This window comes from Lasiodiplodia theobromae (genome assembly GCF_012971845.1).
Source record: "Lasiodiplodia theobromae strain AM2As chromosome Unknown scaffold_11, whole genome shotgun sequence".
Classification (NCBI taxonomy): Eukaryota; Fungi; Ascomycota; class Dothideomycetes; order Botryosphaeriales; family Botryosphaeriaceae; genus Lasiodiplodia; species Lasiodiplodia theobromae.
Genome location: NW_023336311.1, coordinates 954,708 through 970,706, shown reverse-complemented (window position 1 = coordinate 970,706; position 15,999 = coordinate 954,708). Strand labels below are relative to the sequence as shown.

Genomic DNA, 15,999 nt, shown 5'->3' with positions numbered 1-15,999 from the left:
ACTGGGCATGCAACGCTGGACAGGCATTGTACTCATTAAGACACCCGATACCCCTCCCCACTTTTGGTTTTCTGGATTTCACCCTCTCACGACTTTACGACGGAAGCAAATAGCATGTACCCTTGACCTCTCTCCATGATTCCCCTCTTGTTTAGCTAGCTTCCAATAGCATTGAAACCCTTCTCCCGCAAATTCAGCTCAAAGGTGCCGAGATGACTGTGACGCACATATATGATCCAAAGTACTCGACAAAAAGCGTTATGCCCTGTCGTCTATTAACTTACTGTCAAGCATTCATATATTTCTATGCTCTGGTAGAGATAGTAAAGACGAGCCCAGATCATGTAGACATTGAGAAGCGGTCATATTTCGTCAATGAACCATGACACTTGAGGCAAAAAAGAAGAAAAAAATGTCAGACCACCTAGCATGTCATTGCCATAGTTGTATCCATGTCCGCTCAATGGACCAACACCAATCCTTTCTTAGTATCTTCGTACGGTCAAAATCTTGCTACGTCAAGTTTTCATGTCTACCCCATCAGTTGAGTGCTCACAGGAAAGCAATGTCAAATCTGTGCCACAACTTATGCACCGTGCATCGAGGATACGAATGGTAAGAAAATGCAGTGGTATCATTATCCCAGAAAAAAAACCTAATGCCGAATATGCCGATGCAAGCTCCCCCTGCTTGAACCATCCAAGCCCCGATCCCAAATCCTCATTATGATAGACATGAACGTAACCAAAGAGACCCGTGACCGCATCATAAAAACCCGGAAAGTATCATACATCGTGAATCTAAACCGTTATTACACCTTCACAACGCCATTTTCCCCCGACCTTCTGTTTGGTCCTGACGCTGAACAGACGGCTGATGCAAATGCAAATGCAAATGAATGCACCCCCGCTTACCTCCTCAAGCGGCTTCCCACGCTGCTTGCCTTGCTGCTCACCCAACTGCCGCTGCTACTCACCCAGCTTGGCGTGCCGAAGCTCGGCAGCCAGCCGGTGAACTTGCTGGTGCGTCCAAACTTCGTCTTCGGACTGCTGCTGCTCCTGCTAGACCTCTTACGCCACTTCAACCGGCCCTCGGCGATCATGTGGATGATGTTGATGACGCCGAATGCGCTCGAGCCGATGGCGCGGAACAGTGCCACCGCAGCGACGCTCCACAGAATGAACTTGAGATAGAAGTTCGCGCCGACCTCGCCAACCGGGTAGGCTTCCGAGACAGCCATGGCTAGGATGGCGTTGCAGATCATCCACACAACGACCATGTAAGTACGGACGGCGCGGTAGTAGTCTTCCTGGGCCTGACTCTCGCTGAGGCCCGGCGCGGGCACCTCGATGCGGTCGCGGAGATTGCGAAGGGCCTCATCGTAGCCGGAATCAATGTCGAGCTGCTCCGAGGGCATTTCCAACTCAACCGTGTTACCACTTCCTTTGGCCTGGCCGAGGTCGCGGCTTTGCACATTGTCGCCCTTGGTACCCCACGTAACGTCGTGCGCGTTGCAGAAAGCGTACACCTGAAGTGTGCAAATGTAGGCGGGAAGCAGGGCAAAGTACTGGGCCGAGGAAGTGATCATGTGCCAGGGATCCAGATACAAGAACGACATGAGGAAATACAGGCCGATCGTACTGGCTGTGCTGACAATCATGTTGGTGAAGATGTTGTTGCCGAGCTCGAACTTCGTGTCTGGATCGCGCAGCTGGTCGACAACGATGTAGATTGACGCGAACGTCACATACATCATGATGACACCATACACAATCATAGAGAAGAGGAACATCTTCTTCGCTCCCTGAGGACGATTTCCCATGGACAGGATGAACTGCATGCAGATCAAGAGGACGCAAGAATATCGCAGGATCTGGAAAATTACGTGACCCATGCCATGTCCGAAGGGGTCCAGCTTGGGGTCACTGAGAGAGCCGGCGATGAAATAGAATGTCAAGTAGAAGTTGGCCTGTATCAAAAATTAATAACCTGAGGCGCTACACGTATTTTATTGATTCACTTACCAAAGAGAAGTACGTGAAGAGCAAGCTGACGAACTGATAGACGAATTCGACGTGCAACAGAATCTTCCGCCAGAGCGTGTGGTCTGTTGCCCAGATTTGCCTGAAGTGAAGCAGAGAGTACACGGCAGCGAAGAACGCTCCGTTCAGCCATCTGCGACGCTGGGAAATGAACTCGGGAACGGCATCTGCACAGTTGTTAGCTACTGCATTCGAACCAGCATGAGGAGGAGCTTACCTGGCACATCAGTCTCTCCAGTCGCACTCTTCACGTATTTCAAGACCCATCTTTCGCTTCTCTTGGCAACCAGCTCCCAGCAGAGAATACGATCCTCGGCCAAGTACATGTTCGCCGTGAAAACGTCCGCATCTTGACCATGGAGCGTTTCTCCCTTGAAGTATTGGCTCAGGGGGCCATGTCCAGTCTCGTCGTTCTGCAGGGCGTGGTACCGATAGGCACTCAAAGCACCCGGCAAGACAGTAATGTAACCAAAAACCGATTCGAGTGGCTTGTCCAGGATATTAGACATCTTGTACTCGAAGTTCTGAGAGGCGACCAGCGGGTTCAGAAGACCCAGCCAACCCTTGCCCTTGCCAGCCTTAATCTCACCGGCAGCACCGGCAACGCTCGAGTCCGTGTCAAACGCCTTCCAAAGATAGTACAACGCCTTCGAACCTGGCTTGGTACCAACGTCGAGAAGAATGCAGATGTTGGGGTTCAAGGCGCGGCCAAAAGCGTTGAAGAACCATCTGTGGGAGTTGAGCTTCTTCTGGTTTTTCTCTTTCAAACAGAAGACAATCTGACACGGAACAATTCCCTTCTCGGCACCCTTGAATCTGAGGTCGGAATCGAGAGATACCTGGGTGGTGTATTCGTAGACGTGGGCTGTGACTTCCTTGTCGTTGACAGTGTTCTTGGCGATACCCTCCTGGTAACAGCCCATGGCCGCCAGAGCGTCGAGGACACGAGGATGCACCTTTTGACGGCCGTCTGCAATGATGCAAACGACAATTTTCTGCCACCCGTCCTTACCCCAGGTTCTACTCTTTGCGCGAGAGCAGAAATGCGAGATGTTGCGCATGACGCCATGCATAGTGCGGGTAAAGTCAATCTCGTTCTCGTTGTACATGGTGACAGCGATGAACAACTCCGTCTCACGTTCTGTTGAGCCAAAATTTTGACGCAACTTGTAACCCTTGTCGACAAAGTCATCGGGATCGCACGTCACAGCAGTGTACCGCATGTGGGTGAATTCGCTCCCGTCCTTGCGGGGAAGGAAACTGTAGAGAGTAGTGGGGATCTTGCACTCGAGGATCAGCTCGCCATTAACAAGGCGGACTTCTCGTTTCTCCACGCGTTTCTGACGGGCGCCGCGTCGTTCCTGCTTTCCGGGGCTTGGGGCTGGACCCATGTGCTTCTCGTCGTAGAATTCGTCAGTAAAAGTCGAGTGGCTGTTGAACGAGTCCACTGGGTGGAGCTCGGGCCTCGAGCCCATGTCGCCGTCAGCGCCAAAGACATCGTCGTTGTCAATAGCAATGGTAGCTTCGCTGTGCTTCGAATCGCTCGAAATCGGACGACCGCCAGCAAAGAGTGGCTGGGGCGGCAGTGGGCGTTTCGGGCTGCCGCCGTAGCGGGACGACGGCGTGCCAGGGCGTGGACTACCGTTCAGGTCGAGAGGCTCATAGGCAGCGCTGGATGCAGGGGGCCGGATGGAAGGGGTCCAGGGTCTCGTCGGCGATCCGGCGCGGTTGGTCGGGGTGGCAGCACGGTAAGGCATGTAGGCGTCGTCGAGGTCAGGCGGAGGAATGTGCGGTGCGGTGTCCAGGATAGAGGGAGCTCTCGAAAGCGGCAGCGAGGTGGTGGACGGATAGATTGACGAATCGTATGAGGACTGCGGGGCCGGCCTGTCAAGTTGTTCTGGTGAGCCTTGTGTATTGGCGGCAGGCTTGCGCTTGACGTTCAGCTTGATCGTCTTCTTGATCTTGTCGGTGCCGCGCTTGAAGGCAGAAGACTCTGGCGCAGGGTCGGGCTGCTGCGGTTGCGAATTGGACAGGGACTGCTCGGCCTCGCGCAAAAAGTCCGCCATGGGATCTTCGGCATGCTGAGTTGGTGGGGCACCCGGCGGAGGGCGAGACCCGAAGGTCAAGCCAGGTCCCCGGGGCTGGGAGGAATGTGCTCCCGAGAGAGGACTGGGCTCCAGTGGCGGTAGCGCTGCTGAAGGACTGGGGGGTACTAACGGGCTGTAGTCGTGGGGGTCGCCATGGGTCAGCAGGCGCATCGACGAACCTGCGCGCGAGTAGTGCTCGGGCGACGGCGGGTAATCGTCATCGTAGTAGCCATACTCGGGCGGGGCTTGGTAGTTGGGGGTGCGAGAGCCGTCCATGGGAGCTCGCGGGCCCGGGGCGCGGGTGGAATGCGATGTGCGTCAGATGTGGGGGATCGCTGGCGGCAGCTCGGCGGAACTCGAGGCAGCTGGTCTGGAGGCGCGACGCGACGAGCAGAAACGACCGACTGGAAGGGCGGCAGGTAGTGGCGAAGAGAGAGTGTAGTCAAGCAGGACAAACAGGCGGCGGGAAAAGTGGGAGCAGAAAAGGCTGGAGGCTGAGGCGCGAGCGCGCTTTGCTGGCTGGGAGGCTGGGAACGACGCTAGGGCTGTTTGCTGCCCTGGTGTTGTCCGGGCGACAAACCGGGAAGGCGCGCCATTGGCCCTGCCGACGCGCGCCGCCCCTGCTGCCCGACGCGACACGCGCGCGCCTCAGGCACCGCGCAGCCACCTCGGTCTGGGTACGTCATACCCCGTGGGCTCCGCGGACTCCTTCGGCATCCGGCCGCCCCACCAGAAAGCCACCTCGCCGCGCAACAATCGACTTCGCCCCTGACTCTCTTTCTTCAGCTCGCAGTTGTTAGCAAAGGCGAGACCAACCTTGCCTGCTGCGTTGCCGATGCTCCTTTCTGTGGTTGGGTTGCGTGGTATTGCAACAAAGTCGGCGAGTTGAAGCTGCCATTGTCCGTCCTTTATTGCAATCCCATGCAAACCGTCCTCGTATACCTACTAAGCACGACTCTTGTGGCTGCACTAGGTGTCAGTGTCAGAAGACGATGATAGGTGCATCCGTTCTAGCCGGAAAGCGCCGCCGCTCCGTGGCCGCGTCCCAAACACTGGGCTGGATCAAGGGTTCCCCCACAGTTCGAGAACAGACAAGCTTTAATCCCTCAAGGCTTGTTTCTGCACTGCCTTCGTATTGGCCGCTGTCAACGACTGTCTGGTGCAACGCAAGCCGCACACTAACCCCAAAATCATCACCTTTTCCTCGTCACCCTTTCCCTCCATCGCCTTCATAATACGAGCTGATTTCCCCCCAAGCCACGACCTGCCCATACTCTCCTTTCTGACCTACCATGCAACGAAAAATGTCTGCCCATCCCCTCGCTTTTTATCTCTTTCTTCTGTTCGCCATCTTGACCGACGGCCATCGCGCACCCCCATGCAAGAAGCTGGATCCCACCAACGCCGCCGGCAGTGGCAGCATCCTCAACAGCACGCGGCTCGTGCTGACATTGGAATGTACTGACTGTCCCGTGTTCGATATTGGCATCGAAAAGTCTTGGAAGAGCAATGACGCCACACTCGTACGCCTCGAAACCGCCGAAGATAAGGCATCGCTGACCGCCGTAGATATACGACCTCACCATGTCCGACACAAGAGCGGGCAACTTGGTCTGGACTCACGCAGATCCAGTCGATATCGACCGCCGTATACCATTCTTTCCGCCCGTCGACTTTGGATCACTCTCCCCATTTCAAAGGGGGCTCAACCTATTAGCCCCGCCTTCCACAACCGTGTCCGAATATCTGGATGGCGCTGTCGAATCAGTAACGCCCCTCCGCGTACCCGGTGCAGCCACGAGTATCGGCATTGCCAACCCGCATCGCTGGAATATCAGTCGCATCTCCTACATTAACGGTTTAGCGTATACAGGTCCGGGAAAGGAGATATTTGACATCGCAGTTGTCCTGGTTTACCTGTTTCAAAACGGCACGCAGCCAGTCGAGATTGTATGGTGGGAAATCCAGGACATTGATGACTACCACAAGGATACATCCGAGCCGCAGCTACCTACCGGTCTGGAGCTCAAGCTCCTAGGGGTAGAAGAAAGTGATTATCGCCAGCAGGAGGAAGAAAGTAGTGTTAGAGCAGGACCCCTGGGACTTGGCAGACCATACTGGACTCCTTTAGTTTTCATTACCTTGGGGGTTGCTGCTCTCTGCGTCTTATTGGCGAGATTGGTTGCAGGGTGCTTTTGTGGAGACGGCTTCTATGAGTACGATCTACTCGAGAAAGACGAGCGAGAAGTGGATGAAGAATAATGCACCACTTTGCTTGATGTGGATTGGAACCCGTAGTTCTTTTTTTTACCGTGAATTGCAAAAAAAATTTACCGTCTCAAACTGATGATCAGAGGTGTTTGACCCTGACTATTGCCTACGAGTAGATGATCTCATGTAATTTCAAGCATGAATCTAAATCCGCGGAGTTGCTTCAAGGGAAAGTGATGTTTTCAACCGGCAGAAAACAGAAAATTAGATTTTATGTGACGTACTGCGTGATGGAAACGAAACACCGTTAAAAAGTACTAGGCTCGAAGCATAGATGCGATATCATAGGGAGCTCGCGTTTTGACCGGAGTATTCGGGCAAGTTCGTTCTTACAATTATGCCGGCAAGCATGAGTTGATTTTCGCGTTGATATCAAACCCGTATTCTTGCCTACATACTTCCTACCTCGATAATCATCGCAATGCATACATGGATGTGTGTTAAGTTCGGCCTAGAGACTAGCTATTGTAAGCAAAGAAGGAAGAAGAGTTGGCATCACATGCTAGAAGCAAGTTGGCCCAAGGTTGTTTTTACGATCCGTCAGAAACTAGCGTTGCACGGGTTGCTAAGCACCAGGCAAATGCGGGGACGCGGTTTGTCAGATCTGAGGTTTGATCGGCGAGAGCTGGGTGCTGACGTGCAAACTAGTTTATGAGCACACATGCTTATGGGAGTGGACCAGGAACTAAATGCCCATATAACGTCAAGGCTTCCTTCAAGCGCTCCGATAATATCCTAACTTCTTCTCTCTACAGTCCAGCACCACCACTGTATCATAGAGCAGAGGAGTAAGGAGGATAGAAGAACTTCCCGCTCGACGTCGTCGCTCACTCGAGAGTACAGCAAACAGAGACAATGCAGTCGAACAAGTTGGATTTCTCCTGTGCCCTGGTCACTGGAGGCGGCGGCGGCATTGGCAAGGCCTTTTCCGAGTACCTCATTAAAAAGGGAAAAAAGGTCATCATCGCGGGTCGCACCGAGTCCAGTCTCGCATCCACAGCCAAAGAGATCGGAGCTACGGCCTATTATGTCCTGGATACTAGCGCAACCTCGACATTTCCCGCGTTCATCAACAAAATCACGACGGAGCACCCTGAAGTTGACTGCCTGATCAACAACGCGGGCGTACAGCGACCACTGCAGGTGCTCAAAAATAACGCAACCGACTTCCTTGAGAAGGCGGACCAAGAGATCGACACAAACATCCGCGGGCCGATGCACCTTGCGCTAGGCCTACTGCCACACTTTCAGTCCAACCCGAACGGTGCCGTCATCATCAACGTGTCCAGTGTGTTGGGCTTCGTACCAATCAGCATCATAAACCCCGTCTACAACGGCACTAAGGCATGGCTGCATTTCTGGTCAATGAACCTGCGCACGCAGCTGAGAGACACGAAGATCAAGGTCATTGAAATTGCGCCACCCACGGTCGCGACGGCTCTGCACCGTGAGCGAGACGACCCGGACGACAACAAGAAGGATAAGAACCCGAATGCATTGAGCGTGGAGGAGTTCATGGAGGAAGTCGCCAGGAAACTGGAGAGGGGCGACGAGACGATCGGAGCTGGCATGGCAGCTGAGCTAGTGGACAGGTGGTTCGGCGCGTTTGGCGATCAGTATGCGGAGGCTGCTGGTGGGAAATAGAAGACGCCGGCGATGGGGTTATTTACTCGAATATAATGTGTTGTGTGGAGAGTTGTGATGCTTGGTGATGAGATGCTATGGTATCCCAAACTAGACTAGCGTGAGCGCGTCGCGCTTGCTGCCGGCGGATTTGCATTGTTTACGCCTGCAGCTTACAAGCTCCTCCCCGCCAGCCCTCGTCGCCAACTCCCACCGGACACCACAACGACAACCACCCACTCCCGCGCGACTGCGCGCTCCCACTGCACAGCCATGTCTCGACGCGCAGCTGCGCCTACTCTTTCCTACATGGTCGACGAGTCTGCCTCCGAGGACGAATTCGCCAAGGATTCAATTGCCCACAGCATGACCTCCGATTCCCTCGTCGAGAACGCCGTGCCCACCAAGAGGCGAGCTGTCGGTCGCCCAAAGGCAGCCGCTGCCAAAGTTCAAAAAACAACTCGACGAGCCAGTGGCGCATCTGCCACCGCAGGGAAGGCCAGAGTCGCAAAGAAAGCGCCACCGAAGAGGGAGGCTTTGGCTGAAAGACCCGAGCCCAATGCCACGGACACTGAGGAGGCTGAAGATTTCGACGATTTGGAGAACGCTGCCCCGGTTGCAACGAGCAAAGCTAGAGGTCGCCGTAAACAGGCCGACCAGAGCCTAACCGCGCCAGAACCGGCGAAGAAAGCCAAGGCCGCACCGAAGGGACGAGCCCGACAGACGAAGAAGGAGCCCTCTCCGGACCCGCCAGCGATGATCGTTCCCGAGACGCAGGATGATCCAGATCCAATGGACATCGAACCATCGATTGAGGACATCCCGGAGCTGCCCGAGACCCAGCCGTTGATGAGGCAAGACAGTCGCGCCAGGTCTGTCTCCAAGCAGCGCGCACCGGCATCTTTCAGACGAGGAGGCAGCGTCGCCTCAGATACTGAAAGGCTGGGCAACGACCCAACGCTGCGCAGGAAGCTTGGTGAGATCACCAAGAAGTTCGAGAATCTAGACGTCAAATATCAGAACCTGCGTGATGTCGGTGTACGCGATGCCGGGGTCAATTTCGAGAATCTTAAGAAGAGCACGGATGATAGAGCAAGAGGTAAAGTCTTGGCAGTCTGCAAAATTGAGAGGCTAGAAGCGCTGACTCTGGTACAGCACAGGATGACCTCATTGCCTCATTGAAGAAAGAATTGGCCGCTCAACGTGCCTTGGCGATGGAATCGAAATCTTTGAAGAGTCGAGTGGCCGAGCTCAGTGCGACCAACAAGCAACTTGCGTCTGAGAAGAAAGCACTTCATACTCAACTCTCAGAGTCGCAGACCGAAGTCAAGACGCTCACAGCGAAGTTGGCCGCCACAAGAGCTTCGTCGGCGAACCCTGAGCCCAAGGTTCCAGGCAGCGCCGTCAAGGCTCAGAGAGCAATGACTGCCGGCAGCTCTGAGGCAGCAAAGGATTCTCAGATCAGGCAGTTGAAGGAGGACCTCTACAGCGACCTTACTGGGCTGATCGTTAGAGCAGTCAAGCGTGGAGAGGACGAAGACATTTACGACTGCATTCAAACTGGTCGCAATGGCAGTAAGTCTTCCCCGTGGGTACGATGCGACAGCTCGTTGACATTTGTAAAGCGCTGCATTTCCATCTTGCCGTCGCTTCGGACGATAATCCGTCCAGCCAGAGTTATGAGGAGGCTGAATTCGCGTATACGCCTCTACTTGACGAGAACAGGGATCGTGACCTCTTGGACATCCTTCCAGATTACCTGACCGAAGAGATCTGCTTCCCTCGCAGTAGCGCAGCAAAGTTCTATGCAAAAGTAGTCGACTGCATGACAAAGAAGGTTGTTATCGAGGATTAGACGGAATTTATTCTGGGGATGGGAGAGGAAAGGATGGTACGGTTGGGTCTGGGCGTAATGGGCACTGCAATATACCTCTGGGTTCGCTTTACCGGATTTGTGTCTGGTACACCACTGTCTTTCTACGGTCATGGGATTATCCGGTTACCCGGCTTTTGGTGCGGGTATTATTGAACATTTACACCAATGCAATGATGACTCTTCCTGCTCCTTTCGGAGTAGGGCAGACAAACAACCCATTGACCTCGCGAACATGATGGTGGCCCACGTCCACATGTGTTGAGGCGGCGTAACGCCGGCACCAACGGCGCAAAAGGTACTACCCTACTTAATCCATTTTCTGAGCACGGTTAGACTCTTTTGGTGGATGAAGTGAGTGATCTGCACGTGCATGTAAGTTTTCACATACGTACAACAGCGTACGGACGTCGAACCCGATTATCCAAGAAAGTGGAGTGCAACGTGATATTCTTGCGAAGGGTGGAATAGCCTTTTCGGCAAGAGGGCCCGAATGCAATTCTCAATAATTGGACGTGTTTGGTACTGCTGGATCACGAGTCCACCACCGCCCATGGACGTCTCCATGACGCGATTCGGTACGCTATAAGCTCTCTGTGGCACGTAGATCCGACGTTCGAAGTTATCGATGGGCGGGCCAATTGCAAGAAGAGCCACAATCGAAAGCAGTGGTGTGGCTGACGAAAACGGGAGGCTGACTCTGCTTCTACTTGGCTTAGTAGGACCAAAAGGGGGAAGGAAGGGATTCGTCGGGTTTTGATTACTGATGTGGGCAAGGACTTGGTGTCTGTGACGGTGAAGGAGTGGCGACTATGCTGCTGTTCTCTCGAGGTTGCTTGCTTTTGTTATTGCTCAGTACTGTGCATTCTCTATCCAATTCACAGCGGACAGTATTGTCGATAACCTGCTGCTGTTCCCGTCCCTAAGCACCAGCTTGAGCACCTCTTGTATGCACACGACACATTCCTATGCACCAGACGCCCAGCAAAAATTTTCTTTCGGACATGGTGGTCACTCATGCAGCGGCATGTAATGGCAGGTGGTTTCGAGTCGGGATTGACGACACACCGCAAGTCAGGTCTCGAAGGAACAGAAATTGTAGTCCGCGATACCGACACCCCTGCTACGCGCGACCCGAGCGCCCTTCACCAACCCATGTCTTTCATTTGCGACGTTCAAAGTTATGGAGCAACCTGCCAATAGCGAGCGATATCGTGAGTGCCAGTAGCGGTCAAAGCCACCGGCTGCAGGGAAGCACTGATGAGGAGCTATGGTAGACTATGGGTGCTGGCGCCCCCATCAAGGTGACCATCGCTTTTCGGACCGGCTTTTGGGCCGAGGGCGCGATGCGGCGGGCTTACCGCTGGATCGGTGCGCTGGCGGTGGCTTTGGTGGCTTGCACTCCGCGGACCACAACCCTTGCCTCTCAGGAGGGCGACGGAAATGAGCAGAGAAGATTCGCTTGGGCTCGGTACAGGCGTTTCTCGAGTGAGGCAGGCAAGAGGCACAGGCGAGAGGGATCATCCTTGTGCGGGGACTCGCGCGCTCTCGCAGGAACAAGTCGATCCCGAGCAGACTGCGCGATGGAGACTTCGCAGCAAATGGCATGGAGATATTCATGATGTGAGAACGCATGGCGACGTCATAGTCTCTGTTCTCTTTGCGTTGCCGAGTTCACGGCGTACCGCACCTCTCAGCCCTGCAGCATTCGATCGAATGACCAATCTCCTCGTCTGCATGTACACCGAGGGCAGCTGTCTCAGACGCGAGACATACGAGTGGACGAGCTCGTATCTGATGCACATCCTCGCCAAACGACTGCCTAATGCCAGCACGCGGGTCCTTTTTACAGCCGCCGATCTGACGGAGACGGCAAAGAGCTAACGGCCTGCGACCCCGGGTACCGTCTGTTCCTTCCCACCCAAGCACCCAGCCAATGCCTCTAACCGCCGGGGGGCAATACTCGTCCGACAACTTCCAACGTAGGGACAAGACCTTGGCTCGCCCTCTGACCAGCCAGATTGCGCCGTCGGCTCGCGGTCCGCCGGCTTGGTAGGGCCGCGCGTTGCACCGCAGAGCCAGTCTGCCGGCAAACTTTTATCATCTCTTCCCTCGAGGCCTCGCCCGGCACTCATGGTCCAACACGCATTGGCCTCATGCTCGCTCAGGCTGTACGTCAACGCCCTCACGAGGGAACGTGAAGCGTTAGCCAAGGCTCCAACCAGCTGCCAAGCGCCCATGGAAAGGGGAACAATACGTAGAGTTGGGCGAACAGTAGACTCCCACACAGCCATTCTGCATTGGGAGGTTCGTGCATGCTTCTGTTGCCAGGAATTCGTCAGACAGTTGGGACGAGGTGCAACGTAAGATATGAGCGTGGGAATGACAACCCATGTGGGTAATTAAAGTCAACATCAGGATGCATTCGAATAACTTTGTGCTTTATATCTGCATTAAGGTACTTGCTTCGAGTGCCTATGCAGGAAAAGTGTATCACCTTCTGCAGGACACAGAAATGTACAATTCTCTGCGACCCGCCGTATAGACCAGTGCCTTCAAATCCCAAAGAGTGCGCAGAGATGTAATCGTGTATTATCGGGTTGCATGAACGTTCAGCAGCAGGCCACAGCGAAAAGTTGAAGCATTCTCTAATGCGCGGACATTAGAGTATGAGTTTCTCGCAAATGTGCTTCACATCGACGTCCCAATAAGCACAGCAGTCGCTTCATCGTGCCAGATCCTATGGCCTGGGTTTGTGAGCTGGAATGCTCGATTTCACCCTGTGATACAAATTATGAGACATGTTTCAATTCTACTTATCCTGGCATATTGGCATGTGCAACATCACAGGAGGGGCCAAATGCTGCCGAGCCGAGAATAGGGATATAGTCATGAGAATGTCCGAGTGGGAGTCGAAGCAATTAGATCCGGTTAAACGTATGTGCGTAATCAGGACTGCGCGCGCCTCCAAGGCTCAGATAGATCCCTGTATCAAGTGCATCGATGTTCCCAGGACCATTGGAAATTGGCCGTGTCTGCGGTAAGTACCCACGTCACGCAAGCAGAGGGGTAGATATTGGCAATCAAGCGTCGTCTTCCAGGTCGGAACCTTTCAGACTCGGCGACACCTTGTGTGGGGTAAACCTTCATTGGCTCTATGCCTATTTTGCCGTCCCTGGTATCCGAACCAAAAAGCCCCGATCGCCCTTTTATGCTCCCTCGTTCATTTCCTTTTCGAAGCCATTTACTGGCCGGGGCGGCGGTCGCCGAAGCGGCGGGGGCGCTCGGCAACCTGCTGCTGAGCAACGGGAACGACGTTGACGGGGATGGAGTCGAACTGCACCAATCCATTAGTCCCCACGGCACATGACGGGCACATCTGGGAAAACTTACGCCCAGGCTCTTAAGGAGATCCTTGGTCTCCTGGTCGACGTCGAGCTGGCCGCTGTCGGAGTTCTGGGTGAAGTCGAGAGCGGAAACCTCAGGAACGTATTGATCCTTGCGCTCACGCTCCTCCTCCTGCAGCTTGAAGGAGATACCGCGGACAGGACCACGCTGGATACGCTTCATCAAGTGGGTGGTGTAGCCGGCAATCTGTGGGTGCACGTGTCAGGACGGGTTTTCGCAATTCGCAGGACTGATGCGAACCTTGTTGCGGAGGCGCTTCGAGGCGATAATAGCAATCTCATCGCAGATCCTCTGTGATTAAAGGTCAGCGTTGGCTCGCCGTTGGCAGCGATTCTGGGCACACATACCTTGTTGGTCTCGAAGTCGAGGGTGAGCTTGGGGTAGTACCGCTCAATGATGACCTTGGCGGACTTCTTGACGGTCTTGGTGCGAACGCGACCCATGGTGGCTGTCGAACGGTGTTGATGTGGAGGAAAAGGCTGGTTCGGTGCGGCTGCAGGTCGTCGTCGTCGGAGTCAAGAAAGTGTGAGGTGTGCGCCAAAAGAGGTCGTCCCGGCTGTGCGTCGGCGAAACTGCGCAAGCGAGCCCGCCTGTCACGTGATCCCTGGAGCTTCGGGCACCACCCGCCCACCCTTTCTGTCCATAGCGGTCGCGAAGGTAGAAAAGTTGGTATATGGTCGGTGTGTACAAGCGCCTGTAGGCAAGTTTCATGAATCACACTATGCCCCCCACATCATTCCGTATCATACATAACAAAGACGCTTTCTCGGCTGCTCTATTGATCCACACCCTTCCGCGGCGTCGTGCCGGTCATGCGCTCCAGCATTTGAACAATCCTCTGACTATGCTCCTGCCCGCTACCGCCGTCTGTATCAAAGCTCGCGGCCCTCATGTCGAGCTCTTCAATCTTGGGTGCTACCTTTGCTTCCAGCTCCTCCTTCGACTTCAGAGATCCCTGTTTGATCCGCACGTCCTCTGGAACAGCAGGGTTCACGGAGAGCTTGATGCGGCCGGATGAATCGATGTAAGCCCGTTCTGGCGATACCCAGACCTTAGGGCCTCCCTCATCTTCGTACCTCATGGAGAAATATAGATCGTTCGCCTTGGACCCGCTTTGGAAGAGCTTGACGTCCGCAACAACACCACCGACACCAGCCTTGGGCTGCGAGGCCCTCTGGTTGGTTTGACGACCAACGAGCAGTCGAGCTTCAATTGGCTCTCTGGACGCCTGAGGGCCCAGGATCGGGTGGTTGTTCAGGAACGCTGAGCTGCGAAGATAGGAAAGACCAGCAGATGGGTGGGTGCTCGGCGGCCCCTTCGCTGCTTTGTTCCGCATGTGCTCCAATAATAGCTCACCCGCCGTGCCCTGCAACGCATCTGCGGGGAGAGGGTCTGCATGGACGCCTGGGAGATCGAAGAAGTCTCTGATAAGGCCGCTCATCTCCGACGACAGGGTGGTGTTTTCACGCAGAACCTTGACCACGTGCTCAAAGTCCTCTTCAGAAAACTGGAACGTCTCCTCGCGAGGCAAAGACTCCTGTGGAACACCGGCGTCTCTTGCCTTCGCCAAAGCGTCCGTGAAGGCCCTTTCATCAAAGTATTTTCTCAAGTGCTCCTTGAAAGCGTCCTTGTTCCGGCGAATCTGGCTCTCAAGGTAAGCCTTGAACTGGCCCTCGGTCATTCCTGCCATATAAGGTCCTTTGAATTTCCATTTGCTATGGCCCTTCTGCCGTGCCTCGGGGGTGAGCTGGGTGTTGTCGAAGCGTTCGTGGAAGACGCTGGCTCCAATGGCTTGCTTGCCTGACGCAGTCATGCGGGCCTCTGGGCTTAGAGTGAGTGGGATGTTCATTTCTTGCCACTTTTCCAGGGTGCGGACGTGGTCGCCGGCGCTCTCGAAATCGGTAAAGAGGTTGATCGTATCGATTTCGTACACTCGCATTGTTGGCGCGGATGAACGTGTCGTTTCACGAAGTGGCAGCGGCCGCTTCAAGCCCCAATCGCCACGGCCCAGGCTCGAAGGAGGCGTTGCGATGGCTTGACGAGTCGGAAACGGCTGTGTTGCGGTTTCAGAGGCGCTCGTGTAGTCGGACGAGGTGCCAGGCGCAGTTCCCGCGCCAGGAATCGGGGGCGGCAGTGAGAAGAGGCGCGAGCCGCGTAGCAGCTGCGCTGCAGGAGATGACAGCTTTCGCGACATGGTGGAATTGGCCAGCTGCGGTGTGCCGCAGGAGCAGCTGGTGGGAATGGGGACGACGCGGCAGGTGGGTTGTCCTCCGCGGCGATGAGATCTTCCAAATACCGCAAGACGTTTTGCCGAGCCGCCGACGCCGTTGGTGCCTCAGGCTTTACATCTCGTGACCATTCACGACCAACGATGCAATGCACCGCAATGCCCAGCCCCAGTTTGTTTAGGTTCACAGCGCATGTAATTCGATGTATTCGTGAAGTAACTCGTGAAGTACTGTCTGGCTCGACTTGGTACATAATCATTTCACTCGATCATGCCTATCTCCTCATTGGCCAGGGAGACTTTGAGATAGCCTCACCTACGCCTCTACGTGCTCGATCTCGAGCCGCGAGGGAGAAAGGGGGCGCTCTCGAGGCATTTATTTTTCTGTCCTGTTCCCTGTGCTGCCTCCTGCACTGTTGCTGGCACGAAGCCGTCCGCGCCTTTACCCCTCCGAATTTGAAAAGCCCA

General features: G+C 54.8%; 6 protein-coding genes across 6 annotated transcripts; 3 read left to right on the top strand and 3 right to left on the bottom strand.

Moving 5' to 3' along the window:
* Positions 1–910: 910 nt before the first annotated feature.
* LTHEOB_4431 (Chitin synthase) lies at positions 911–4,405 on the bottom strand (the record flags this gene model as incomplete). Its single annotated transcript, XM_035513465.1, has 3 exons — positions 911–1,969; positions 2,025–2,209; positions 2,260–4,405. The coding sequence occupies 3 exons, from the start codon at positions 4,403–4,405 to the stop codon at positions 911–913; spliced, it is 3,390 nt and encodes a 1,129-aa protein (XP_035375135.1).
* Positions 4,406–5,433: 1,028 nt separating this feature from the next.
* Positions 5,434–6,391, top strand: LTHEOB_4430 (uncharacterized protein; the record flags this gene model as incomplete). The annotated part of the gene is made up of 3 exons (XM_035513464.1): positions 5,434–5,652; positions 5,699–6,206; positions 6,261–6,391. The coding sequence occupies 3 exons, from the start codon at positions 5,434–5,436 to the stop codon at positions 6,389–6,391; spliced, it is 858 nt and encodes a 285-aa protein (XP_035375134.1).
* Positions 6,392–7,255: 864 nt separating this feature from the next.
* On the top strand, positions 7,256–8,044 carry LTHEOB_4429 (Short-chain dehydrogenase/reductase SDR; the record flags this gene model as incomplete). The annotated part of the gene is made up of 1 exon (XM_035513462.1): positions 7,256–8,044. One exon carries the CDS (start codon positions 7,256–7,258, stop codon positions 8,042–8,044), a length of 789 nt encoding a protein of 262 aa, XP_035375133.1.
* A 288-nt stretch (positions 8,045–8,332) lies between these two features.
* LTHEOB_4428 (Chromosome segregation protein) lies at positions 8,333–9,878 on the top strand (the record flags this gene model as incomplete). The annotated part of the gene is made up of 3 exons (XM_035513461.1): positions 8,333–9,122; positions 9,179–9,598; positions 9,649–9,878. 3 exons carry the CDS (start codon positions 8,333–8,335, stop codon positions 9,876–9,878), a joined length of 1,440 nt encoding a protein of 479 aa, XP_035375132.1.
* A 3,262-nt stretch (positions 9,879–13,140) lies between these two features.
* On the bottom strand, positions 13,141–13,747 carry LTHEOB_4427 (40s ribosomal protein s17; the record flags this gene model as incomplete). Its single annotated transcript, XM_035513460.1, has 4 exons — positions 13,141–13,233; positions 13,290–13,490; positions 13,545–13,595; positions 13,652–13,747. The coding sequence occupies 4 exons, from the start codon at positions 13,745–13,747 to the stop codon at positions 13,141–13,143; spliced, it is 441 nt and encodes a 146-aa protein (XP_035375131.1).
* Positions 13,748–14,079: 332 nt separating this feature from the next.
* LTHEOB_4426 (uncharacterized protein) lies at positions 14,080–15,498 on the bottom strand (the record flags this gene model as incomplete). Its single annotated transcript, XM_035513459.1, has 1 exon — positions 14,080–15,498. One exon carries the CDS (start codon positions 15,496–15,498, stop codon positions 14,080–14,082), a length of 1,419 nt encoding a protein of 472 aa, XP_035375130.1.
* Between the last annotated feature and the right edge of the window lie 501 nt (positions 15,499–15,999).